General features: G+C 42.5%; 1 protein-coding gene across 3 annotated transcripts; it reads right to left on the bottom strand.

The window, feature by feature from the left end:
- Positions 1 to 518: 518 nt before the first annotated feature.
- On the bottom strand, positions 519 to 26,592 carry numa1 (nuclear mitotic apparatus protein 1). Of its 3 annotated transcripts, none has more exons than XM_084065370.1 (21): positions 26,469 to 26,592; positions 24,393 to 24,439; positions 23,986 to 24,042; positions 23,144 to 23,288; positions 22,270 to 22,397; positions 21,014 to 21,125; positions 19,702 to 19,819; positions 18,921 to 19,061; positions 17,651 to 17,764; positions 11,571 to 16,754; positions 11,183 to 11,371; positions 10,435 to 10,589; positions 9,665 to 9,790; positions 8,239 to 8,365; positions 7,619 to 7,814; positions 6,142 to 6,278; positions 4,572 to 4,847; positions 3,141 to 3,254; positions 2,304 to 2,618; positions 1,129 to 1,167; positions 519 to 685 (listed from the first exon to the last, which is right to left on the bottom strand). In XM_084065370.1, exons 3-20 carry the CDS (start codon positions 24,038 to 24,040, stop codon positions 1,135 to 1,137), a joined length of 7,665 nt encoding a protein of 2,554 aa, XP_083921496.1. In that variant the 5' UTR covers positions 24,041 to 24,042; positions 24,393 to 24,439; positions 26,469 to 26,592; the 3' UTR covers positions 519 to 685; positions 1,129 to 1,134. The 3 variants fall into 3 exon arrangements, with proteins under 3 accessions (XP_083921496.1, XP_083921497.1, XP_083921498.1); XM_084065371.1 differs by having other exon boundaries at positions 11,571 to 16,751; XM_084065372.1 differs by lacking the exon at positions 1,129 to 1,167.
- Positions 26,593 to 26,695: the final 103 nt, after the last annotated feature.

Below are 26,695 nucleotides of genomic sequence, written 5' to 3'. Positions count from 1 at the left end.
GCCATAGAAGACTTGAGTTTTGAAAATGGCACAAATATTGTATTTTTTGAATATTTTAACTAGCTGACATATACTGTATAGGGTTAAAGTGGTTAAACTGATTTTGATGCTATATTAACTCAATTCTGCTGGGGACCACCTGGAACCAGGACCCCTGGGGTCGCCGGACCCCACTTTGAGAACTAGTGGACAGACACTGGTACCTCCAAGACAACTTTGTAGTCAGAACTAAATGTAAACCGTTAAGTCAAAACAATGCAATGTGAAAAGAGAAAGTCAGCTAGACCATTTTTAAACAATCAGTCCAAACAAATTAAAATTAAGTAGACTACTGTGTGATCAATATGATTAATGACCGATTATTATCTTTGTAAACATTAAAACAGCTGACTAACAAGCTCGCAAGGCGTTGTGTGAGTTTGTAGATGCCATTTTGTCCATGGTTTGTTCATTCAATGATTATGTGCATCTCCTGCATGCAAAACAGACGTTTTTAAAATTCCAAATCTTTATTCAAAAATGTTTTTAAAATTACACAGTTCCCGGCTTGAAAGATAACATAGTGCAGTCAGGGGTGAAAAAAATAAAATCACAAAAAGATAGCGTTGATTTTTATACATAGAGACAGACATAGATAAACAAAGAGTTGACGCCTGAGTTAGACCTTCATCCTGAAGCTCATCATCTGTGAAGGAAAACAAGATTAAACGCATTAATGAGCATAAAGACACAAATTAAACTAAACACATTAACCACTCAAACCCTTTAGACTCAACATCTCAGGGGAAAATATTGTATTTTTTACTCCATGACAAGTTACTTTGTAGATTTACATTAACCAATACAACCCAATTTTATACTATGTCTATTCGAAAATAGAGGATCTAAAAGCACATAACACAGTGTGACATGTGAGCATATAGATCGGCTTTTAGAAACCTTAATTTGACACATTTTGAAACTTGCATAAATTAGTACTTGAAGTATATTTAGATGCCAATACTTTTACTTAAGTACACTTTTACAATCCAGTGCAGAGTATTTCTACATTGTGCCATTAGTAGCTTTACTTCCACCTTCCACCACCACACCAAGACCCATAGACCAAAAATAAGATTTGTCCTAGACCTGTTGTCAGTCTGTCTCTTCAGCAGACATGTCAGGACCCTAAAAAGGGTTCAATACCAGGTATTAGTAACAGCAAGAATTTGAGTCTTATTTCCACATACAGTGGGCAGAGGTGGTATATTGCCATCACTGAATCTTCTCCAGTGTGTGTGTGTGTGTGTGTGTGTGTGTGTGTGTGTGTGTGTGTGTGTGTGTGTGTGTGTGTGTGTGTGTGTGTGTGTGTGTGTGTGTGTGTGTGCACACACACACACATTTGCCTCAGACAAAGAGTGGACACAGGGATACATTAAGATCTGTGCGGAAGAGAGGCAGCCAACTTGATTTTCTTAACGTTGATCAGCAATTGTATAAAGGCTGAGAATTTCCGTCCTGGGTATTCGTAATCTTGTCTCATACGTCCCATTACACTCCATCAACGCAGACCATGACTGCCGCTAATTGCAAGAGTTTGTAATTTGGCCGATAACCCAAACTATTTGCATGTTTATTGCCTAGACAGCGAGAGGGAAGGAGGGGGGAGATGCAATAAGCTAAAGGTTTTGGAGCTGCTCGCACTCCTACACTTTTAACTATCTTGAGTGTGTAGTTTGACGGGAAACAAAAACACAAAATACCAGCACAAGTGCACATGTTTGGGATTGGTCTGGATTTTCTCCTATACAATCTCTTATAAATAAAAGCATGAATTCTCAAAAAAAAAGTTTGAGAATCACTGCTTTAAATGAATTAAGCATTCCTGCAGGCATGACTAAGGCCCCGTTTAGTCTGGCAGCCAAATCCAGCCTAAATCAGATTTTTGCCACATCCAGATTGGAAGCCGGTTTGTTTCATGAAGTCTGAACAGAACAAAGTCACATTCAGAGGTGGTTTCAAATGGGATTCAAAATCTGATTTCTAAAGATGCGTCTCGGTCTGCACGCTCTAAAGTTTCTAAACTGCTCCAACCACGGTTTTCGCATATCTAACCGTCACATGTCATTTTTTTATTTCTTTGGGCTGTTCAAAAATAGCCCAAAGAAAGCTCTACAAGCTCATAGTGCGGCACAGAGTGCCGCACTATGAGCTTGGCACTAAAGATCGGATTCGAGAAATAAATCAGATTTGACTGCAATCTCAACGGGGCCTAAATTAACTGAATAAAAGAGGCCAGTTATGGGGAGTAGATGTGTGCTCACCTTGCGAGCGCTGGCCGTCAGGCCTGCCGTGCTGCTGCTGGCGGTGGCTCGGGGTGACCTCCTCTGGCGTCCTCCGGGTGCACCCGGGGGTGAGGTGAGCCTGCTACTGCCAGCCTTCGTGGTCCGCAGACGGGACGCCCCCGTCGCGCTCCGTGGCGATTTATTGTGAGCCGCGCCGGTGGCAGGTGACTTCCGCGAACCTCTGCCGGGGGATTTTCGTGTAGAGCTGCGTAGTTTGTTGAGACCCTTCTGCAGGTAGTTGTTTTTCTTTGGTGTGTTTTCAATGGTGAAGCACATGGTCTCCCTGCGTTTAACCTTCAAAAGAAACAGTGAACTTCAGTAAGAGCAAGCATGCAAGCCAGTGTTCCCCAAACACCGGGTCGGACTCGGGACCCATTTGAGGGTCGAGGGCATATTTTTCAATTCAGCCATTTTTGCTACTTTTGAGAGACACTATAGTATGACGTAGTAGGGCGTTCTTTTACCAAAACATTTAAAATAAAATATGGTGAATGCCAATGCAATGTGATATTTATGACTTGAGGGGAAAAAAAAAAGTCCCCAAATAATGATGCTGCGACACGATGTGCCACAACACGTCGTGAGGTTTTGGTCGCGATTTGAGTAGAATGACACGCTCAAAATACGAAAGTGGTTAAGTCCGTCTGTGGGTTTTTATAAATATTTAACCAATGAAAAGTATTACAACAGCTTGTGGCTAAATAATAATGACATTGGTTGGATTGGTTCTTCTCCGTTATCTGAAAATGTATTGTTTTGGACATGCAAGGTTTCCACCCGACAGCAAAGATATCATTTAATTTGTGTGAGACTTACTGGGCTGAGAGGAACACGTAGTTCAGAGCGGGAGGATGAAGCTCCACCGTGAATCTGTCGGGACTTGGGTGTGAGAGGTCGTGGGAAGCAGCTGGTGGTGGCCTTCCTCTTTGCCTGATTGACGATAGTAAGAATGCACACATGTGAATCAAATGACAGTAAAGACAAGAAATGCATTCAAATAGTGTTTTTCAAACATGCCTTCCAACGACATCACAATGTCGATTCCATTGAGAAGCTAATGAGACATTATCTTCCTGGAAAGTTAGCGCGCTGAAATAGAAGCCGAAGCCACTGTTCTCGAGTTAATACAATAAAATAGAAAAGTTTGAAACCTTTTTGAAAATTACCAAAACCGTCTAGCGTTAATGTCCCTGGTAAGCAGGTTTCTGAGCTGTCCACAGCTCTAAGACAGGCAAGTACCAATTATAGGACGACAGGTTGAAAACGGGTGAAGTGGACTAGGCAGATTCTTTAAAAAAAGCCTTCTATATCCTCCTAACCTTTTAGTTTTCTGAAAATCTCTACTTTTACTCCACTACATCTGAGGCAACAATATTGTACTTCTACTCAACTTAAAACTTTGTTTTGTAGTAATAAAATCTACAAAGTAACTGCACATACATTAACCACTTTAAATGTTGGCTTTTTGAAAATGATGATCTACAAGCTCAACGAGTCGCAAGCTTGTAAATCTGCCATTTTCAAAAGATTTATATACACATTTAAATTTTGATGCCAGTTCCTTTTACTCAAGCACATTTTAAATACAGGACTTTTACTTCTACTTAAGGTAGGGTATGTGATGATTAGTTTTTTTGTTAAAAAGGTAAAAGTACTATATTCTGATAGTAATCATTACTACAGAGTGTTTGTTCGGTCACAGGGGTCTCTCCAGCCCTTTAGTAAACAGAATATCAATACATTTTCAGGTAGGTGACAACATTTAAGCCAATCAGGAGAGAAAACTGAAAATGCATTTTCTGTTAAGAGCTGGAGAGACAAGGGAAACTCCTTTTACTGAACAAACACTCTATAGCAATGAGTACTATCAGAATATACAGCCATTTATCACTTATTTTAACCAAAGTAAATCACTTACCCTACCTTTAAACCATTAAAACCTGGAACGCATGTGTGTCGTTTTTAGATTTGAGCTAAAACGCATTAGTGCTGTTTTTAAAGCAAGCATTTGTAACTCAAATCTTTGCTTTTGGGGGTCCCTGGAACAAAATATTTTGAGATGGGGTCCACGGCCAAATACATCTACATTTTGGGGTCCTTGACATGAAAGTTTCAGAACCACTGACATGGCAACATCATTTTAAGTGAAAAATGAAATCTGTACTTTTTCCACCACTGAAAACGAGGTGTACTTTTTCCACCACTGAAAACGAGGTATAGGCGTAACAGGTGGGAGGGTACGGTTACCTCAGGAGACAGGCTGGCTGCAGGCCGCTTGGACCCTCTGTGGGTCTCCTGGTGGTGAGAGGACGAAGAAGCGGCCGCGGTATTTCTGGGCAGATGACCGGGCATCAGAGAATGACGCCCGGCGCCAGGAGGAGGCGGTCCCATGTAGGAGAGGCGGTGGGAGGCCAGGGAGTCCTGCAGCTGGCCGGGCATCAGGGTGGCCCGCCTCATGGTCTCCAGGGGGTCGCCGTGGCGAAGCTCCTCGTCCGAGACCGTGAAGTCCGGACCGAGGCTAGGCTGAAGGGGGAAGAGAAAGAAGGGGGGAAAAAACAAGGGTTTCTCAGTGGACTAGGCTGGTGGTGGGCCGCGAGGGTACTGCAAGTGGGCCCCAAAATAATTTGGCAACTTCTAAAGATTTTAATAATGTATAAATAGATTGTTAAAATAAATGTCAATAGCAGTTTTCCTTTAAAACCCTTTCATGTTATATTAGTTCCATTGATCAAACTTTAACCATTGTCTATTCAAAAATAGCAGCTATACAAGCTGCACTTGATGCACTATGAGCGTGTAGATCTGACATTTCTGAAAATGTGTGCAAATCTTTCAATATATTCTTTAAAGCGAACATTTTTAACCAAAATGTTTGTTTCTGGGGGGTCCCTGGAACAACATATTTTGAGACGGGGGTCCGTGGCCAAAGACATATTTTGGGGGCCCTTGAAATGAAGGTTTGAGAACCACAAGTTTTTTCAAAAAACTGTTAGGCTTTAGAAGACATTTGTAGAATCTTTGTGCAGACCTCTTTATACTGCCTACCTGCGGTGACTCCCAGTGGCTTATAATGACTGTATGATGCTGCTGCTGAGAGCTCCAACAAGCTCCAGTGCAAGCCAGAGATGTTTGTTAGTGTTGGGGTACCCACCAGTACAGTGGTGCAAAGTAACTAAGTACATTTAGTCAAGTTATTGTACGCAAGTACAATTTTTTTTACTTTACTGGAGTATTTCCAATTATTTTACTTCTACTGTACTACATCTCAAGAGGCAAATATTGTACTTTTACTCCACTACAATTATTTGAAAACTTGAGTTACTTTGCAGATATAAATTATTATATTATAAAACATACATTAACCACTTTAGCCCCATTTTATACATGGGCTATAGCAGATCAACAAGCTCACAACACGTTGCGAGCTTGTAGAACTGCCATTTTAAAACATTTTAGTAATTTAAGTATATTTGTATGCCAATACTTTTAATCAACATTTTGAACACAGGCCTTTTACTTGTAACAGTATTTTTATATTGTGGTATTGCTACTTTTACATAAGTAAAATATCCGAGTACTTCTTCCACCACTGCTCATGTATAGATGTATATGTGTTGGGCATCAGAGTCAGTAAATGACATCATTGCCGTCATAATTAACCCTATACGTAGTTCTGTCAGGTTCTCTGAACATGGTGGAAGTCTTTTTCTGTTATTTTTATTGTATGGTGTATTTATTGTAGTGATATGATCCCCCTTGGGTCTGAAAATAAATAAAGATAGACATGAACAGGTAACAGATCCAGTGCTCCACTCACCCTGGGCTCCAGAGGGTAGCTGCACTTGAGGTGAGGCAGCTGCCTTTTGTTCCTCGCCTGTAGCTCTGCAATCCTCATCCAGTCCTCGGACGCACCATCAGGCTCGTTCTCCACCCCGTCGTACAGAGCATTTGTACCTGGAAGAGGAACAGCACAGTACAAACAGAAATTAGTTGCCATCAGAGCTCATGGAATGAAGCAAGATCTCATCTGCAATTTGTGAAACGGCATACCCCCCCACCAGCGCTCACGTTTCCTAAACCAGTGGTTTTCAACCCTTTTCATATCAAGGTCTATTATTGATTCTGCATTTGAGCCACGGACCACCGTTTGATGAAATTTTACTTATATATATATATTGTTATCATTGGATAAGATTTTGTCCACAATTCCATGCTGTATTGATGTTGGTACCATAGGAGAGAAAACAGGCAAACATTGATCAAAATAACAAGTTAATTAAGTAATGCAGATGTTTTCCATTTAGCTGGGGACCACCTGGAACCCGCTCAAGGACCACTGGTTGAGAACCCCTGTCCTAAGCTATAGCACAATATGTAGAATAAGGCATCATTGTTCTTAAACCCATGTTCTCTCTCTTTTGACATCCAACCAGTTGAAGACGTTTCAGATAGAGGCTTTTATGAAACATCCTAGGGTTTTACGGAAGATGCTTTTGGACATGTATTATTTGATCATACTCTTAATCCTCAAAAAAATAACAGCCAATCTACAAGCTCACAGCGCGTTGCAATGGGACGCCTGTAGATCGGCATTTGTCTTTACATTTTTCAAATACTAGTCTCTCAAGTACAGTACAGATACTCAAAAACATTATTCAAGTACGGTTCTCAAAGTGTACTTCGTAAATGTCCACAACTGGTTTTGACTGATAGATATATTGGTTTGAGATAGATAGATATATTGGTTTGAGATAGATAGATATATTGGTGATAGATAGATAGATAGATAGATAGATAGATATATTGGTGATAGATAGATAGATAGATAGATAGATATATTGGTTTGAGATAGATAGATATATTGGTGAGAAATAGATAGATATATTGGTGAGAGATAGATAGATATATTGGTGAGAGATAGATAGATATATTGGTGATAGATAGATAGATAGATAGATAGATAGATAGATAGAGATATAATCCTAAAGGTTTTCTGGAAGAAAAAAAAAGACATATGTTGCTATAGCAGTCGTAACAACAGGGACCCCCAAAAGCAAAGATTTGAGTCAAAGACATTCCCTTTAAAATATATACATATTTTTTAAAGGATTCAAGATTTTTCAACAAAAATAGCAGATCTACAAGCTTATAGCGCGGCACTTGGTGCCATGCCATGAATAGCCAAAGTCTAAAATAATGATTATAACTTATAGCTAAAATCTAAAATAACACAAATGCGTTCCCCGACTGAATGGGTTTAAAGGCCTTATTTGAGAAGTTGTAGTGGCACTCACTCCGCGGTGGGACGGCGGTGCTTCTCCGGCGGTACCCGGGCAGGCCAACCAGATGGTCCTCGTCACCGGCGGCGGCGGGTCTGGCGGGCGTGGCAAACAGCTCCGTGGCCACGGGCCGCGTGGCGCCATGGTCGTCGGAGAGGTTGGGATGGGAGCGGGCTGGGGCCAGGTTGTGGAACGTCTCTTCTTCTCGCTTCTACGGGTGGGGGGGAGGTGGGGGTTGAAAAGTTAACGATCATTCAGACCGTGAACGTTTTTTTGTGGTGAGGTTAAGTTTGTTATGGCACAATTAAAGAGCTATTCTTCTATGGAAATCTTTTTATCTGGTTATGTGTTAGTTTTTATTTTCATTTCATTTAGAGCGACAAACACATTTTTTGCTTTGTCTTTTAGAGATGCCGCTTGTAAAAAAAGAGACAAGAAAAATAAACCAATCTTGAATATTCATCGTCGCTGTCGGGTGGAAACCTAAGTATAAAAAGGTCATTAATGTACAATTTAAAAAAATTAAATATGGAGATGAAAAACAGGGGAAACTACATAAGGGTTGTCGGGCAGAAAACGTGAGTGTGCCTACGTGTGAGTGAGCGGGTTCATAGATGTTGTGTGTCAAGTGTTACCGTGCTCATGGTGATGTTGATGACCTGGGTGGTCCGGCGCCGTTTGACCGATGAGGACGGGTTCCTCCTGGCTGAGTCCAGGCCAAGGTCAGCCAGTGAAGTCAGGCTGGTCTCCAGCTTGCTGGTTCTGCAGTTCCACCAATAAAGCAAAGAGACATAAAAATGCTTACATTTAACAATGTATAAACCAGGATCTCATTCAAATGAAAGAATTGTACATTATGTGGTATAAGCAAAATGTTTTTTGTGTGAAAATGTTAAAACTCTATATTCCAATAATAATTGGTTATTGTTCACAGTAACAGTGCACTTCCCGTCTCCCTCTTTAATAGAAAATACATTTTAAGGTGGGCTGTCAATGGCAATTTCATCCAATCAGGAGAAAGTACCCATTAGAAGCTTAAAATGTATAGTGTTCCAGTTTCCATTTTTCCCTGCTCATTTCTTTGTGTCATCACTTCCACTTCCTGTATGAGTGCTCTCTCCTGACTAGATCACAATTGGTACACCGACCTGAAAATGCATTTTCCGTTACTAAAGCGCTGGAGAGACAGGGAGGCCCCTAGTACTGAATAAACAAAATATAGAGCCAATTAACACTTATTTTAACAAAACAATATCACTTACTGCACCTTTAAGTGAGATTTAAGTGCCATTAGCAGGGGTGCACATAACTTTTTAGGTGTGGTACGCGGAAGAGCACCTGGACATGTGACTTGGTGCGCATGGCGCCCGTCCCGTTTTGTCAACGGGGGGGGGGGGGGGGGGGGGGGTGTTCAGCCCGGACAGTTTTGTCAACGGGGGGGGGGGGGGTTCAGCACGGTGCCCACCGGACAGTTTTGTCAACGGGTGGTGGGGGGGCGAGAAAAAATGACGCTCTGCTTCTAAATTCCGCCGATTTTCGCCGTTTTTTTTTCTCACGCTGTTAGATAAAGCCCCCAAGGTTGGTGCCCTGTGCTGCTGCGCTGATTTTATCCGCCAGATTGGGACGTTCACGGCATATTTTGCACCATTACGGTGCGTTCATGCGTGCACGCGTGCACGCAGCGAGGCAATGCGAGGCGATGCGAGGCGACGCGAGTCATATCTCTACCTCTGTGCCTAATGGCTGTACATGGGGCCGACGGGTGCTTTAGAGTGATTGTGTGAGTGTGGCTTCAGGAAGTAAATTCCTAGCCTCGATCTCCAGGCTTTTATTTTTTATTTTTGCTAAAAAATAAAAGCTTGGAAATTCCTGTCCCAGCTGTTGGTGCGCAAAAGCGCCTCGCGTCGCCTGATGTGGTGCGCATTTTTTATTTTGGGTGCGCATGCGCACCTGCGCACCAGTTATGTGCACCCCTGGCCATTAGGCAAGTCAGGAGAGAGGAGAGCACAGCCACCATGGTTATGTATAAAACATTACATCAATCATGTCTGTGTGACCCACCTATTGGTGGGTTTCATGGGGGTGAAGTAGAGGGTTTCCAGCGACTCTGCTCCCCGGCGTTTGGCTGCCAAACGCTCCGAGCTGCGAACCATTGGGGTGCTGGACTCCTCCGGTCCCGACGGCCGCCTGCACAGGAAAGCAGCACAGAAGGCACGGATTAAAGCAAAATAAAATCTCACAAGTGAAAATGTTTGTATGGCCAAGTCCTAATGTGCGACCTCATTTGAGCTGCCAGCATGGATTAAAGCAAAATAAAATCTCACGACTGAAAAAAATGTGTATGGCCAAGTCCTATTATAATATTTGTGAAACAGTGTGAAAGGAGCCCTCCCCACAGTAGCGCTGTTTCCTAACCAATGAACACAATATGTAAAATTAGGTTTTCAGTAATATTGTTTCTGCCTTGAAAAAAATCACAGATTGAGGCTTTAGCCTTTGCTTTTATGAAATATCCGAGATATTAGGTTTTTATGGAATATGCTTCTGGACATATTGCTAGTTTGACCACTTCAAATGCACTAATCTTTCAAAATAATAATCAAAAATAGCCTATTCTACAAGCTCTCAATGCGTCGCAGACGCATTGAGAGCTTGTAGATCGGCTATTTTCGCTGCGCAACATGCTTCCCTAGAAAACATGCTGGCTTCTATGGACTCCAAATGACTGAAATCAGTCATGGTGACTGAGAACTTTAATCCATGTGCCAGTCTGAACACGGCCTTAAAAATAGAACTGAAAACTCTGTCATTTCAACTGGAGGTGCCATTACCTTGTGGAATTGAGTGAGTCCTCGAGGTCACTGTCGGAGCTGCTAGTCTGTCTAGACTGAATAGTTGGAACCCCAAAGTACACCGACTGTGTCACTCTCCCTTCATCCCCATGGATTCGGCTGTGCTCCCTGAGGTTGCGGCTGGCAAATGAAAGCTGAGATAGATGTAGAAGAGAAGAGAAAATGGTTATAATCTTGTTTCCAGACTCCCTGAAAATGCTAGGATTTATCGTGCCCAAGAGTTGATATTTAGAGCAGAAAATCCTGAAACTTTTTTTTTACCGTTTTAAATATTGACACATTTTTGTATAAAGGCAGTCTAAATTGAATACTGCACTGTATATCTAGAAGTATATATACCGTACATGCAAAGTATATCACACTGGGTTGTCATGTAGTGTGACGTGCTGGCAGCTCGGGCAACCAGCATGCTCGAAACACTATAAAAAATTAAGACTTTTGAAAAATGACCCAGTGTGCACACTCCATTTTTCCTTTGTGTTTGCTTCTGCCCTGCACTTGGCACTCAACATTTTTGATTTGTGTGTTTTTTTACTCATTTACCTTTTAGCTGAGAGAAATGAAGCAGGGACCCCCACTACATATTGTATACAATTGTGTGGGCAGATTAGCTTTTTCATAGATGGCTTCATGTTTTGTTTGTTTACGCATTAGCTTTTCTATTAATATATTGGAGTCATGTTAATTCGTATTTTCCGAAAAAAGAAAAAGAAAAAAACCCACCAACCTGAGTTTCAAGTCTGGCAATCGTGGCCTGGAGCTTCTGCTCGTTGGTCTGAGCCTGCTCCAGGTCAATCTGCAGCAGCTTGGCTTCCTGCTCCTTAGCCTCCAGGGAGCGATGCAACTCACTGACCTGCTCCTGGCTTTGCTGCAGTAGCTCTTTCTTCCCATTGTAGTGGCTCACTGCCTTCTCCATCTGGGGATGGGGGGGTGAAGATAGCTTTTTAAGACCAAATGTTAGGACTGACAGCCTGGCTGACTGAATGTCACTCCACTGGAGTGCAGCATGTAAAAAAAAGTAAATGCAAATAGATGTGTATTTTTTATATTAATGCTGACCACTACACGACAATGAAAGATGTAGGCATCTGAAAACATTGTGTGGTTAGACCAACCTGTGCCTTGTAGTGCTCAGCAGCCTCCGATTTAGTTGCAAGCTGTGTTTGTAGAGCCTCCTGGATTTCGGCCTGCTGTTTGGAGTTCTCTTGCACTTTGGTAGACACGGTTTCCTTGGCCTGTGCCTCTTCCACAGCTTTTTTGAGAGACTCCTGTGTAGTTTTGAGAGACTCCTGCGTAGTTTCGACTTGCTTTCTCAGACTTTGCATCTCCTGCTGTACCCGGTCAGAATGAGCAGAGCTCTCACGTTTTAGCAAGGTGAGCTGACCCTCTTTTGATGTCACTTCCTCCTGTGAGGCCGTCATCTGCTCATGGAAAGTCTCCCTCTCTAAGGTACTCTCCTGTTGGGTTTTTGTCAGAAGGTCTTGCTTGGCCTGGATGTCCTCTTCGGCAGTTTTAAGAGCGCAACTAATATGCTCTACCTGGGCCTTCAACTCCTGGATTTCACATTCAAGAACCTCACCCCGGTGAGAACTTTCCTCCTGGAGTTTAACAACAGTTTGTTCTTTAGAGTGAATTTCCTCATTGGCTTTTTCAACCTTGTCAGAATGGATAGCAATTTGGTCTCTGAGACTTTGGAGCTGTTGGTCTTTTTCAGCTGCAAGAGAGGTACTGGTGGACAACTCTGTCTGGAAAATTTTCACCTGCTCTTCAGATGCTGACAGCTTCTGCAGAAGCTCTTTCTGATGAGAAAGCTGTTGGTCTTTATCAGCTGAGAGAGAAGTGACCGTAGACAGCTCTGTGTGAAGATGCTTCACCTTCTCTTCAGCCTCGAGAAGAAAGGTTTCCTTTTCTTGCACAGCTTTCTTTAGCTGCTCGATCTCTTCCTCTGAGGAGGTGATCTGAGATTGCAGGATCTCCTCCTGTTGGACGCTCTCCTCCTGGCTTTTAGAAAACAGCACTTCTTTAGCCTGCATGTCTCCCTCTTTAGCTTGGATCTCGTCCTTAAGCCTTTCTACCTCTTTCTGAGAGGCTACCATCTGCTCTCTCATCGCCTCACTTAGTTGAAGCTTCTCCTGATTGCTCTTAGCCAACAGTTCTTTCTTGGCCTTTGCCTCCTCCACAGCGTTTTTGAGAGATACCTCAGTGCTTTCCACTTGTTTTTTAAGGGCTTGTAACTCCTGCTGTAGCACTTCACAATGGGCTGAGGTCTCATCCTTCAAGACAACCAGCTGTTCCCCTTTTGACTGGATCTCCTCTTTCATCTTCCTAACCTGCTCTTTAGATGCTGACAGTTGTTGCTGCAAAAGCTCTTTCTGATGAGAACCCTCTTGCTCCTGTCTGGTGAGCACAGCCAGCTGAGCCTGAGCCTCCTCTTCAGCCTTTTTAAGACAATCATCCATTTGTTTTTTCAGGCATTGGATCTCCTGTTGTAACAGTTCTGAGTGTGTTGAGCTCTCATCTTTCTGCAAGGCAAGCTGACCCTCTTTAGTTTTTATTTCTTCACACAGTCTCTTCACCTCTTCTTGTGAGGCTGCCATCTGCTCCTGAAGCATGACCCTCTGTCCAGCATGGTCCTGTTCGTTCATAGCCAAAAGGGCTTGCTTGGCCTGGGTGTCCTCTTGAGCAGTTTTGAGAGAGCAACTCATATGTTCTACCTGGGCCTTCAACTCATGGATTTCACCTTGAAGAACTTCACCTTGGTGAGAACTTTCCTCCAGTAGTTTAGCCAGCATTTGTTCTTTAGAGTTAATTTCCTCTTTGGCTTTTTCAACCATGTCAGTATGGATAGCAACTTGGTCTCTGAGGCTCCTGAGTTGTTGGTCTTTTTCCACTGAGAGGGAGGTACTGGTGGATAACTCTGTCTGGAGGATCTTCACCTGCTCTTCAGATGCAGCCAGTTGTCGCTGCAGAAGCTCTTGATGAGCACTCTCTTGCTCCTGTCTGGTGAGCACAGCCAGCTGAGCCTCCTCTTCAGCCTTTTTAAGACAATCACCCATGTGCTCCATTTCTTTTTTCAGGCATTGGATCTCCCGTTGTAACAGTTGAGAATGTGAAGAGCTCTCATCCTTCAGCAGGGTAAGCTGGCCCTCTTTAGATTTTATTTCTTCACGCAGTGTAGTCACCTCTTCTTGTGAGGCGGCCATCTGCTCCTGAAGCAAGACCCTCTGTCGAGAATTCTCCTGTTCATTTATATCCAAAAGGTCTTTCTTGGCCTGTGCCTCCTTCACAGCTTTTCTGAGAGACACCTCAGTGCTTTCCACTAGTTTTTTAAGGGCTTGCAACTCCTGCTGTAGCACTTCAGAATGTGCAGAGTTCTCATCCTTCAAGACAACCAGCTGTTCTTCTTTTTCCTGGATCTCTTCTTTCATTTTCCTAACCTGGTCTTCAGATGCAGAGAGTTGTTGCTGCAAAAGCTCTTTCTGAAGAGCACTCTCTTGCTCCTGTCTGGTGAGCACAGCCTGCTTAGCCTGAGCCTCCTCTTCAGCCCTTTTAAGACAATCACCCATGTCCTCGGTTTCTTTTTTCAGGCATTGGATCTCCTGTTGTAACAGTTGAGAATGTGAGGAGCTCTCATTCTTCAGCAGGGTAAGCTGACCATCTTTAGTTTTTAGCTGACCCTCTTTAGATTTTATTTCTTCACGCAGACTCTTCAGGTCTTCTTGTGAGGCTGCCATCTCCTCCTGAAGCATGACCCTCTGCCCAGCATGGTCCTGTTCATTCATAGCCAAAAGGGCTTGCTTGGCCTGGTTGTCCTCTTGAGCCGCTTTGAGAGAGCAACTAATACGTTCTACCTGGGCCTTCAACTCTTCGATCTCATGTTTAAGAACTTCAACCTGGTGAGAATGTTCCTCCTGTAGTTTAGCGAGCATTTGTTCTTTAGTGTTAATGTCCTCTTTGGCTTTTTCAAACAGGTCAGTGTGGATAGCAGCTTGGTCTCTGAAGCCGTTAAGCTGTTGGTCTTTATCAGCTGAGAGAGAAGTGACTATAGTCAGCTCTTTGTGAAGATGCTTCACCTTTTCTTTCGCCTCAAGAAGAAAGCCTTCCTTTTCTTGCACAGCTTTTTTTAGCTGCTCGATCTCCTCCTCTGAGGAGGTGATCTGTGACTGCAGGATCTCCTCCTGTTGGACTCTATCCTCTTGGTTTTTAGACAAAAGCACTTCTTTAGCCTGCATGTTTCTCTCTTTAGCTTGGATCTCCTCCTTAAGCCTATGCACCTCTTTCTGAGAGGCTACCATCTGCTCTTTCATTTCCTCACTCAGTTGAAGCTTCTCCTGATTGCTCTTAGCCAACAGTTCTTTCTTGGCCTTTGCCTCCTCCACAGCGTTTTTGAGAGACTCCTCTGTACTTTCCACTTGTTTTTTAAGGGCTTGTAACTCCTGCTGTAGCACTTCAGAATGTGACGAGGTCTCATCTTTCAAGACAACTAGCTGTTCCTCTTTGGCCTGAATGTCTCCTTTCATCTTCCTAACCTGCTCTTCAGATGCAGAGAGTTGTTTCTGCAGAAGCTCTTTCTGATGAGCACTCTCTTGCTCCTGTCTGGCGAGCACAGCCAGCTGAGCCCGAGCCTCCTCTTCAGCCTTTCTAAGACAATCATCCATGTGCTCAGTTTCTTTTTTCAGGCCTTGGATCTCCTGTTGTAACAGTTGATAATGTGAAGAGCTCTCATCTTTCTGCAAGGTTAGCTGGCCCTCTTTAGTTTTAATTTCTTCACACAGTCTCTTCACCTCTCTTTGTGAGGCTGCCATCTGCTCCTGAAGCATGACCCTCTGTCCAGCATGGTCCTGTTCGTTCATAGCCAAAAGGACTTGCTTGGCCTGGGTGTCCTCTTGAGCCGTTTTGAGAGAGCAACTCATATGTTCTACCTGGGCCTTCAACTCATGGATTTCACCTTGAAGAACTTCACCTTGGTGAGAACTTTCCTCCTGTAGTTTAGCCAGCATTTGTTCTTTAGAGTTAATTTCCTCTTTGGCTTTTTCAACCATGTCAAAATGGATGGCAGCTTGGTCTCTGAGGCTTCTGAGTTGTTGGTCTTTATCAGCTGAGAAAGAAGTGACTGTAGACAGCTCTGTGTGAAGATTCTTTACCTTCTCTTCTGCCTCAAGAAGAAAGCCTTCCTTTTCTTGCACAGCTTTCTTTAGCTGCTCGATCTCATCCTCTGAGGAGGTGATCTGTGACTGCAGGATCTCCTCCTTTTGGACTCTCTCCTCCTGGTTTTTAGAAAACAGCACTTCTTTAGCCTGCATGTCTCCTTCTTTAGCTTGGATCTCCTCCTTAAGCCTATGCACCTCTTTCTGAGAGGCTACCATCTGCTCTTTCATTTCCTCATTCAGTTGAAGCTTCTCCTGATTGCTCTTAGCCAACAGTCCTCCCTTGGCCTTTGCCTCCTCCACAGCGTTTTTGAGAGACTCCTCTGTACTTTCCACTTGTTTTTTAAGGGCTTGTAACTGCTGCTGTAGCACTTCAGAATGTGCAGAGGTCTCATCCTTCAAGACATCAAGCTGTTGTTCTTTTGCCTGGATGTCTTCTTTCATCCTCCTAACCTGCTGTTCAGATGCAGAGAGTCGTTTCTGCTGAATCTCTTTCTGATGAGCACTCTCTTGCTCCTGTCTGGCGAGCACAGCCAGTTGGGCCAGAGACTCCTCTTCAGCCTTTTTAAGACAACCACCCATGTGTTCCATTTGTTTTTGCAGGCATTGGACCTCCTGTTGTAGTAGTTTAGACTGTGTAGAGCTCTCTTCCTTCAGCAGGGCAAGCTGACCCTCTTTGGATTTGATTTCATCACATAGCCTCTTCGCCTCCTCTTGAGAGGCTGTCATCTGCTCATGGAACATCTCCCTCTCTAGAGTACTTGACTGTTGCGTTTTAGCCAGAAGGTCTTGTTTGGCCTGGACATCCTCTTCAGCCGTTTTGAGGGAGCATTGCATCTTTTCTAGCTGAATCTTCAACCTCTGAATCTCATGTTGAAGAACTTCACCCTGACGTGAACTCTCCTCCTTTAGTTTGGCCAGCATTTCTTCTTTGGTGTGAATTTCCTCTTTTACATTTCTAACTGTAACAGATTGTATGGCAACTTCCTCTCTGAGGCTTTCGAGTTGTTGGTCTTTTGCAGCCGAGAGGGAGGTAACCGTTGACAGGTGTGTTTGGAGGAGATCTACCTGCTCTTCAGCCTTCTTCAGTGCGTTGACTGTACTCTTCAACTCGTCCTTCACATTTGTGAGCTGGTCCTCCAATTCCCTCTGCTTAGACGAGAGGAAAATACAGTTTTATAAATAGAATGGTCTCAAAAGATTTAAAACTTTCAGCTTTCAAAAGTATGACTTCAACAAGACTAAGAGTCTAAAAGCCCTGCAAGCAGCATCTGGAGGCTCTGCTTGTCTTACACTAAAGAGGACCAAAGTGGTTTGAGCTGATTGACAGGACCTAGGCTGATTTCTTAGTTTGCTTTCCAATTCAGGTTCAAAACTACAAGCAGATTAAAAACATGGCAGATGAGCACGTTGGATGTAGATGGTTCCTGAGACATGGATCTGCAAACGTCCAAGCTTAGACAGTATAAGCTATGCGCCTATACAAGTCCCAGGTTTTCATAAGGGACATATCCGTTTCCGGGACGGTATACCACCTTCTATTGATAACATGCCTAAATCAAACACATTTGACAAGCTGCTACGACCCCCCCAAAATAGTCATATTGGAACTGGAGACCCCCCCCCCCCCCCCCCACCCACCCCACCCTGACAAGCACTTGTAGACGTTACAGTTAGCTTGACTCGGTAACACAGATTGTGAAAAGATCCGAACTACAAGCTCACAACGCTTCACACTGGCTTACATCACAGAGTGTACTATAAGGGCAGTCTTAAGCAGCTTGCCATGTTTCACCCTGCTGTAGTTTTTTAAATACAGCAGGTAGGTTTAAACAAGTTTGATTCCCGGGCCTGGCGGACATTTGCTGCGTATCATTCCCTGACTCAGTTTGCCGTCTCTCTACCCTGACTAACAAAACAACTACTGTACATTGTACAACAAATAGACTAGAAGGTGATTTTACCTGAACTTCTAGCATAACTTATTGTACAAAATTAATTTACACATTTTAAGTCGTAGTTTAATAGCAATTGATGCCAAAACTCACCGCCATGATGGGGCCCATGTTCTCGCCCCTCTCCTGCTTGCTCGCACTCTGGAGTTGGTCCTCCAGACATGCCACCTTCCCTTGCAGGATCTGGACCTGCTCACCAAGGTGCTCCTGGTGGACCACAGGAGAACATCACAAACAGGAAGCAAAAGCATGTTACCTCAATGGGTTAACTTACTTTCGAATGCCCTAAAGAGTTAATACCCGAGGCCGATTCTAAACAGGTCTCCTGAATCCTAACATTTTGTGAAGAACTTGAGGAACCCCAAAATGATATCCATTTAGCCGCTGACCCCGCCAAACTCATCTCAAAATATTTTGTTCCAGGGACCCCCAGAAACAGAGTTAAAGATGCTTGCTTTAAAGAAAATGATATATTCAAAGATTTGCACAAATTCTCACAATTTTTCAAAAATAGTCCCCAGCTAAATTCAGCGAGCCATTTCATTTTTAACCTTTTCAGATGGGGGTCCTCGGCCCCCATTATACACGCACATATTTCCAAAACTTCTTTTTAAGTATAAAGTAACCAAATAAACATGTTATTTGTCATGTCTGCCCCGTGAAACTTTTGTTTTTGAAGCCTAAAAGCCAAACATGAATAAATACAAATTATTCATAATGTTCAACAGACGCACAATTAATTGTAAATTGCAATTATCAAGTAAAATGTCAGAATGGTGTGAGTGCTACTACCAGGCAGAAAACAACTAGCAGCCCGCCTGGGAGAACCACACACACACAGTGTGGTGTAAATTACCTAAGTACATTTACTTAAGTACTGTACTTCAGTAAAGTAAAAATACCTCAAAAAGTACAAAATACCTCAAAATTGTACTTTAGTATTTCCAATTGGAAATTTACTTTTACTCCACTACATCTCAGAGACAAATGTTGTATTTTTACTCCAGTAAATGTATTTGAAAACTTTAGTTACCAATTACTTTGTTAATGTTGATTATTATTACAAAACATACATTAAACACTTCAGCCTTATTATTTTGGCCACTTGAAAATAGCCGATCTACATCTGCCGATCTGCCATTTTCAAAAAGATTTTTTATACATTTGAAAACTTGTGAAATGGGACATGCTGCAGAATGAGTACTTTCTACTTTAAGTACATTTTGGTACCAATACTTTTACTCATGTAAATTATTAATTCCGGACTTTTACTTGCAACATAGCTATATAGCAGTATTGATACTTTTACTTAAGTAAAAAATGTGAGTACTTTTTCCACCACTGCACACACACACACACACACCTTCTCGGCTAGCACTTGGCCGAGCTGAGTTTGAAGCTGAGCGGACAGAGTGGTCCACTCCTCTTGTGCCACGGCATGACTCTCCGTCAGCGTTCGGACCGTCTTGTCAGCGACGCAGAGCTTGGAGCTCACGTCCCTCACCTGGAAAAATAAACAGAATCAGTTTTACAGGTGAAATCATTTTTTGGGGGCTATTCCGTGAGAAGTACAGAGGTAGAGGCATAGCAAAGGGAAACGGTTAACCCATTAAGACCGGGATAGCATTCGCATCATTTTAGATTTCTCTGGCTATTCAAAAATAGCAGATCTACAAGCTCATAGCGCGCTACGAGCTTGCGGATCTGCCATTAAAAGAAAAAAAAAATTGCAAATCTTTCAATATATACATATATTTTTGAGTGAACATTTGCAACTCAAATCTTTGCTTCTGGGGGTCCCTGGAACAAAACATTGGGGACCCCCCCAATGTTTTGTTCCAGGGACCCCCCATGGCCAAATACATATCAATTTGGGTGGTCCTTGACATGAAAACAACGCCACTGATTTTAGAAACAAGTTTTTCATAAAACAGTTTTATTTAGAAGACATTTGTTGAATCGGCCTCAGGTTTTAATGGGTTTAATAGAATTGGGGTGGTTGCGAATACAAAATGTAATGATTAATTGTCATACAAATAATTGCGATTAATGATTTAATTGTGTTGTCATTGAACATCGGAACATGTGAATAAAAATGTAATTTCTGATTTGCCTTTTAGGCTCCGTCTTCAACTGTTTATTACCTGCAGAGAAAGGTGGCCGTTCTCGTCCATGAGCTGGTCCATCTTACGTTCCATGGCAGAGGTGTTGGCCTTCAGCTCATGGACTTCATCGATCAGCTGAGCTCGATGGCCCTGCAACCTATGAGAGCAAGATCTTAAACAGTGTTTCTGCAGGTTGTGGTCACAGGCCTCTTATAAGACAACTAGTCTTGGTAGCCTGGCATGGCCAGCCTAATATCGCTGTGTAGATATTAGTCTGGATTTTCTTTTCTTTATTCAAAGATATTTTGGGGGGCTTTTATGCCTTTATTTGACAGGACAGTAGGCTGACAGGAAATGGGAGAGATGGGGGGGTAGGGGGGGGATTGGGAGTCGACCCTGCGACACGCTGTCAAGCTGGATTACCAGCATATGTGGTATGCGCCTGGACCGCTAGGCCAGCGGGCGCCCCTAGTCTGGACCTGCATTTCCGAGAGGTAAATATATTAAAAAAAAGAAGGCCTCTGGTGATAAACCTGCCCCATATTTGCATACTGGGCCCTGATTGGTCCCTCACTACTTTGGAGGGAGAGATTTCCAATCATAATTGAGCGGTACCAGACCAAATCTGCCTAGGGCAATGTTTTTTTGCAATGGCAGATTCTTCTGGTTTCCAGGCTAGAGTCTTGGTGATTAAATGATATTAAAGAAAAATACTGTGTACTGTGGGTTCGAATCTATGCGACTATGCGAACACAATTGGCTTGTGTTCGGGGGAGGGAAGGGTGATATTGGTCATTGCATATACTCTTACGGGCTGCACCTGTCAGCAGAGTGTTGGGCAGGAGGACGGAGGCCCTACGTCCTCCTGGTGGGGGCTCCTAGCTGGTAGGGGAGTCAGTAGGATACAACAGCAGTGACAACACAGAAATGTGTGAGGGGAGGAATTAATTGGCATAACGACTAAATCGGGGAGAAAAGGGGGTAAAAATGTAGGCTACTCTAAAGGGGGGGGGGGGGTTCCCCGCAAAAGTAGTTGGCTTCACAATCATTTTAGCTTTTTATCCATTTATACGTTAGCCATTTTGAACAAATTCTCTTCTGGGGGTCCATGGCACGAAGAATATATCACGATTCGTTGATTAAGAAATTCAAGAAAATAATCAATACATGCATCAATGAACCTACATGAGCACGGTTACATCGGTTAGAGGTACTACATTTCGGTTTCAATATATTTTTGTTTAGTTGCCCAGCCCAAGGTACTTGGATTACAGACAGAGTCACTTCTCTGAGCAGACAACATGCGTACACATGAAGCATGCAACATTTTGTAGATGTTCATTTTGCTTACTCATCAATCCGTGTCTCCAACGCCGTCACTTGCTCCCTGGCCGCACTCTCCTGTTCGCCTAGCTCCAGTTTGAGCTTCTCCAGCTGATGCTGCAGCCGCCTAATTTCATGCTCTGATAAGGAGACAGGCCAATGGGAGACAAAGAAAAAGCCTTGGTTAAAAAGAAAGTAGTGATAATATTTGTTAAAAATAAGTGATACAAATAGCTCTATATTCTGAGTGTAATAAATGGTATACACTCAATAGTCATTTTATCATTAGGTACACACACACCCCTCAACTATCAGGCAGGTCCAACCCTCATTTGATTTGTATGCCCCCCCATTCCTTTAAGGTTCGATGAGTTGCATATTCAGAAGTTACGTACAGGCTTATGATGTGTAGGTTGTAGACAATGTATGCCATTTAACTGAATGCACACCAGTTTCACAGAGTTATTTGTCACCTTCCTTCTAGCTTTCAAGAGACGTACCGTTCTCTTCTTTCTTCACATTAATTCAATCCGGAAACGCATGTATGTCACTTTATATTTCTTTAATATAAAAAAAATAGCAGATAGACAAGCTAATAGCTTGGCATCGAGTGCTGCGCTATGAGCTTGTAGATCTGCTATTTTCGAGAAATCGTCAACATTTGTGAAAATCTTCGAATAAATATATATATACACACATACATATCTTATTCAAATCTTTGCTTCTGGGAGTCCCTGGAACAAAATATTTTGAGATGGGTCTTTTTCTTTAGGTATTGAAAAGGTCTTAAGTCCTTAAAAATTGTCACTTCACCGTCACCTGGGGTCCCTACCCACAGGGTGAGAACCAGTGCTGTACAGGAGGGTAGCTCTTTCTGAGATGCAGGAACCATCCCGTCTAGCGCCAACAAACGTACCAAGTCACTTCACATCACGTCACCTGCTCAGTCTGATGTTGGTGGAACTGAATCTCATGGCCCCTTTCTGCATAGACATATTCTATACATAGTATGTATAGAATATTTCTATGCAGAAAGGGGTATGTATTACATACAATATTCTATACTGGGGTCTTCAACAGGGGGACCTCAAGATACTAGATTGAACGTCTAAAAAGGTCAAGTTTACAAAGTATAGAGGGTTTAAGTCGTTAAATGTCTGAAAACAGCATGAATCCAAGATGTGGGGGGGGTCCCTGCTTCATCCCTCTCTCAGCTAAGGGGTCCCTTGGCATGAAAAACGTTCAAGACCCCTGTTCTATACAAAATAAATAAAACAAACTTACCTTTTCCATCAAGCAGGTCCTGCTTGGTAGCCAGCTCCCTCCCTAAGGCGTCCATGGTGTCCTGAACGTGGGCGGCGCGCTTTTTCATGACCTTCAGCTGGACTTTGGGCGTGGTGACAGGAGAGTCCCTGCATGAATGAAGACGACACAGCTGAACTATTGTACATACTGGGGACTCGTATGTCCAAAACTGTCACTTCTCAAATAAAATAAAAATGCAGCAGATCTACAATCTCGAAACGCGTTGCTTCTCGCCGCGTTTCGAGCTTGTAGATCTGCTACTTTTGATGCCGTTGTAGTATGATCGAGTATAGCGTATTCATTTACGAAAAAACACAAGTTAAAATATGGAGATGGTTTCTAACCGACAGCAACAAAATGTTGCTTGTTGAGAAGCCCGAGAACCAAATATTTGTATAATCTCATTCATACACATATATATATATATATATAATTTGCTACAGAGTGTTTGTTCAGTAACAGGAGTCTTCCCAGCTCTTTAATAGACAGAAAATAACTTCTGAGGTGGGAGGCCAAGTTCATTCAATCAGGAGAGAGAACCCATTATATTAACCTTACATTTTAGTGTTCCAGTTCCAAATGTGTCTGCCAATGCTTTTGTTGCATCACTATGTGTACGAGTTCGCACTCCTTGTTGGATAAAATTGGTTATCAGCCCAATTTTTTTTTTCTCCAATTTACTAAAATACATGGAGAGATGGGGAGACCCCTGTAACTTAACAAACACTCTAGTCTATAGCAATGATTGCCATCAGAATATAGAGCCATTTAACAATTATTTAGAAAATAAAAATCTATCAATCACACACACACACACCCCCCCCTTTAAGGCAAGCCAAGTACTGTATGATACCTGTCCGGTGGTGGTGTGGCGATGGACTTCAGGGGCATAAAGCGGACGCGTGGAGAGCTGTGGTGGCGGAATGGCGAGTCGTCAGAGGCAGAGATGGAGGAGCCTGCACTAGATGTGGACGGGGAGCCTGGCACGTAGCGCAACACTGGGGATGGAGAAAGATGCGTTAATTAATCACTTAAACCCTCTAATCTTAGTCAAACTGACCCGAGTGAACTGACTGTTCCTAGACCTTTTTCCCCCCAATCTACATCAAATCTCTTCGCCCAAAAAAGCCATCATCAATCTAAACCCATGTTCCTGCTGTTCTACATACAGCCACCGGTTGAAGAAATTGCAGATTGAGGCTTTTAAAACCCTTTATAATGAAATATCTAAGTATGGTTTTATGGATATGCTTCTGAACAGGTATTGTGTTCCTATTTGACCAATTCACATACTGTTGTCTTAAAATAACTTCAATATAACTGTACCAGCCATATGGGTTACCGTAGTTAGGGTTATGCCCGATACTTGGTTGTACGTCATGTGCACCGAAAATGGCGGTTCTACAAGCTCGTGACGCAAGCTTGTAAGTCTGCCATCTTCAGTTCATTGCACAAGTGGCATACATTTTTTTTTGTGAAAATAGCTTATTTACAAGCTCACAGCGTGTCGGGAGCCATTTTCACCCTTTGAAAATGATATAGTTCATTAACCGCAAAAGTTTGAAATAATCGTGATATAATTTATATCATCATATATTTGAAGTCATATCGCCTCGCCCTAACTGTACATCTCCAAGACTTGTGGGATTGACAACAAGATGGAAGTTGAGAGATAAAACCCGTTCTGTGACTTACGCGTCTTGGTGTTGCCGACTTGAGGCTTCATATCCTCAGCCTCCTGAGATTCCATCTCTGCAAACAGAAATTGATAGTTTAAAGAATGATTCAAAGATATCATAATATGAAGACACAAGAGTCATGTTCTTTGGTTGCGTCACGCAACAGTCACAATTCAAAACAATAGCAACATAAATAATGTACAATACCAAACGAGTAGGGATGTAAAGAAAGAAGTATTGTGTGGGCATTAGTCATAGCAAGGCAAGCTTTGGGGTGCTCAATGGGTATGGGTCCTACACAAATATAATACAAAGAATGATATGCATATTTTCAAAACATGCAAATGTACATTTAAGTGGGCATATGTCTGCGACGGTGTAGGTAGACTAGAATCAGGTGAGCTGTGTGTGTGTGAAAATTACCAGACGCAAGACAGACAGGCTCTAGACGGGATCACACTGGCTTTGACCTGTAGCATAAAAACCAATGGTTAGTCAGTGTAAAAAAACACCTTTTTAATTCGCTGTCAGATGGCGTGTCTTTAACATAGTAGCTATTCTTGAAAACGTTTGGATGCGTTTTCCCCCCCTCTCTTTCTCTGCCCTAAAACAGGGGTGCCAGGTTCAAAGTGGTTAAAGTTATTATCTGCTGGGATAACGTGCTTCATGCTTATGTTAGCTTAACCACTTAAACCCCAGCATCGGCATTGTGGGGAAAGCTTTCCTGAAAATAGCCCTGAGGGACTCCGGTTACCCATATGGGGTTTAAGTAGTTAAAGCTACTTATACAACGCATAAGCATTTATCAGAGAGACGCTTTGCCAGCGTGAAATCAGATTAAATGTCATGAAGCCTAGTACATTGGTTTTCAAAGTGGGGTCTGGGGAGCCCCAGGGGTCATGGAGGCCCTGAACAAAATTAATGAATATCATAAAAATCAATTTAACCACTTTAATCATGGCCATTTGAAAATAGCCGATCTACAAGCTGCAGTGAGCTTGTAGATCTGCCATTTTGAAAATAATCTTGAGAAGAAAAAAAAAATATGAGGAATATTTTTTAAACATTTTAACACAATACCTGGCACAAAATATTTACAGATGAGGGGTCCAAATACATATTCATTTAGGGGTCCTTGATATGAAAATGTTTAAGAGAACCACTGCCCTAGTCAACAAACGACAGTAGAGCACAAAGAGAACTATATTAGTGCTTTCAAAGAAACAAACACAGAACCAGCTGTAAGTTCGGTCCTTGACCTTAGGGCGGCCACGCCCACGGGTCCATTTGTACAATGTTTTACATACCTCGAAAGGGCCATTTAGAACCGCCTCAAGGACCACTAAGGATGCCTGGACCCCACTTTGAGAACCACTGTATAACTAGTAGCTACTAGTAGTAAATGTGGAACTAGTACACTAGTTTGATTTTTTTTTTAAACAAAGTGCTCTGTCATTGTAAGTAGGCTAAAGGCTTGCGTAAATGTTTAGTTGTTACTTAGAGATACGATAACACTAACTTGTGTGGTACAACCAGTGGTGGAAAAAATACTCAAATGTTTACTTAAGTAAAAGTATCAATACTGCAATGCAGAAATACTCTATTACAAGTAAAAGTCTGGTCATCAAAATTGACTTGAGTTAACAGCACAAAAGTATTGGAATCAAAACATACTTAAAGTACCCAAAGTAAAAGTACTCGTCATGCAGAATGTCCCACTTCACAAGTTAACATGGCTAAAATCAGTAAAATGCATGCAAATGTTTTGACAATAGCAGATATACAAGCTCGCGACACGTTAGCTTGTAGATCTGCTATTTTCAAATAGCCAAAGTTTATATAGGGCTGAAGTGGTAAATGTATGTTTTGTAATAATAATCAAAATCTACAAAGTAACTAGTAACTGGCTGCACATGGTAAACATTAGCCCTGGATCAAGACCAAAGCTTGGATTGCTTTGAATATTATATTTACAAATCCTTTTTATGAAACCAGAGCTTTTGAAAACGCCAACGTGGATGTACATGAAATAAAGCCTATACCGTGTTGTTTCCACTAAAACAGCAATTCTCAACCAGTGGTCCTTGGGGGGGTTCCAGGGGGTCCCCAACCAAATTAATAGTTAGAAACCAAATTGACCCTTATGTGTCTGTAACTCTAGAGAGTGTACAAATGGAAGCAAACGGGTCCATTTGTACACTCTAAGTTAAATTAACACTGATGATGATACTACAGTGTAGATTGGGACCCTCAAGAAATTAAAATGGTTGAGTCCCTAGCATACCTATACAAATGGGGGTCCGTGGGCTAATATGTGTCAATTTGGGGGTCCTTGACGCGAAAAAGGTTGAAAGCCACTGCACTAAAACAATAAGCACTAAAACACAGGACAAACAGCAGAGTAGCGTTAGCATGTTTGGCTAACGACGATACACTTCTAGCAATAACGACAGCAATAAAACCACAGCAATAAAACCACAATAAACATTCACAACATACCTGCCAGTCCAAATAGCCGCGTGAGGAAGTGATGAAGTATAAATAAACGTTATAAAGCATTAACTTCTATTCTGGTTCTCGTCGTTCGTGCAGAACTAACTGTTGTGTGTGTGTTTGTCTCAACGCCAAGACAAGCAGCAGGAGAGTAGCCCAGGAATTCAAACCTGCCGTTAAACGTGGAACCGACCAATCACCTTTCAGAACGTCAGCGCGACGTGCAACGTGAT

Source organism: Gymnoscopelus microlampas, assembly GCF_963454915.1.
Source record: "Gymnoscopelus microlampas genome assembly, chromosome: 8".
NCBI lineage: Eukaryota > Metazoa > Chordata > Actinopteri > Myctophiformes > Myctophidae > Gymnoscopelus > Gymnoscopelus microlampas.
This window is presented reverse-complemented; position numbering and strand designations above follow the sequence as displayed.

Bases quoted from the DNA above. Each gene is read 5' to 3' on its own strand.
- numa1 (XM_084065370.1), bottom strand. From the start codon at position 24,040: ATGGAATCTCAGGAGGCTGAGGATATGAAGCCTCAAGTCGGCAACACC. The intron at 19,820-21,013 runs GTAAGCAAAATG...TTGCTCTCATAG, and splicing joins TTGGAGACACGGATTGATGA to GTTGCAGGGCCATCGAGCTC. The intron at 17,765-18,920 runs GTGTGTGTGTGT...GTGGTCCACCAG, and splicing joins GCCAAGTGCTAGCCGAGAAG to GAGCACCTTGGTGAGCAGGT.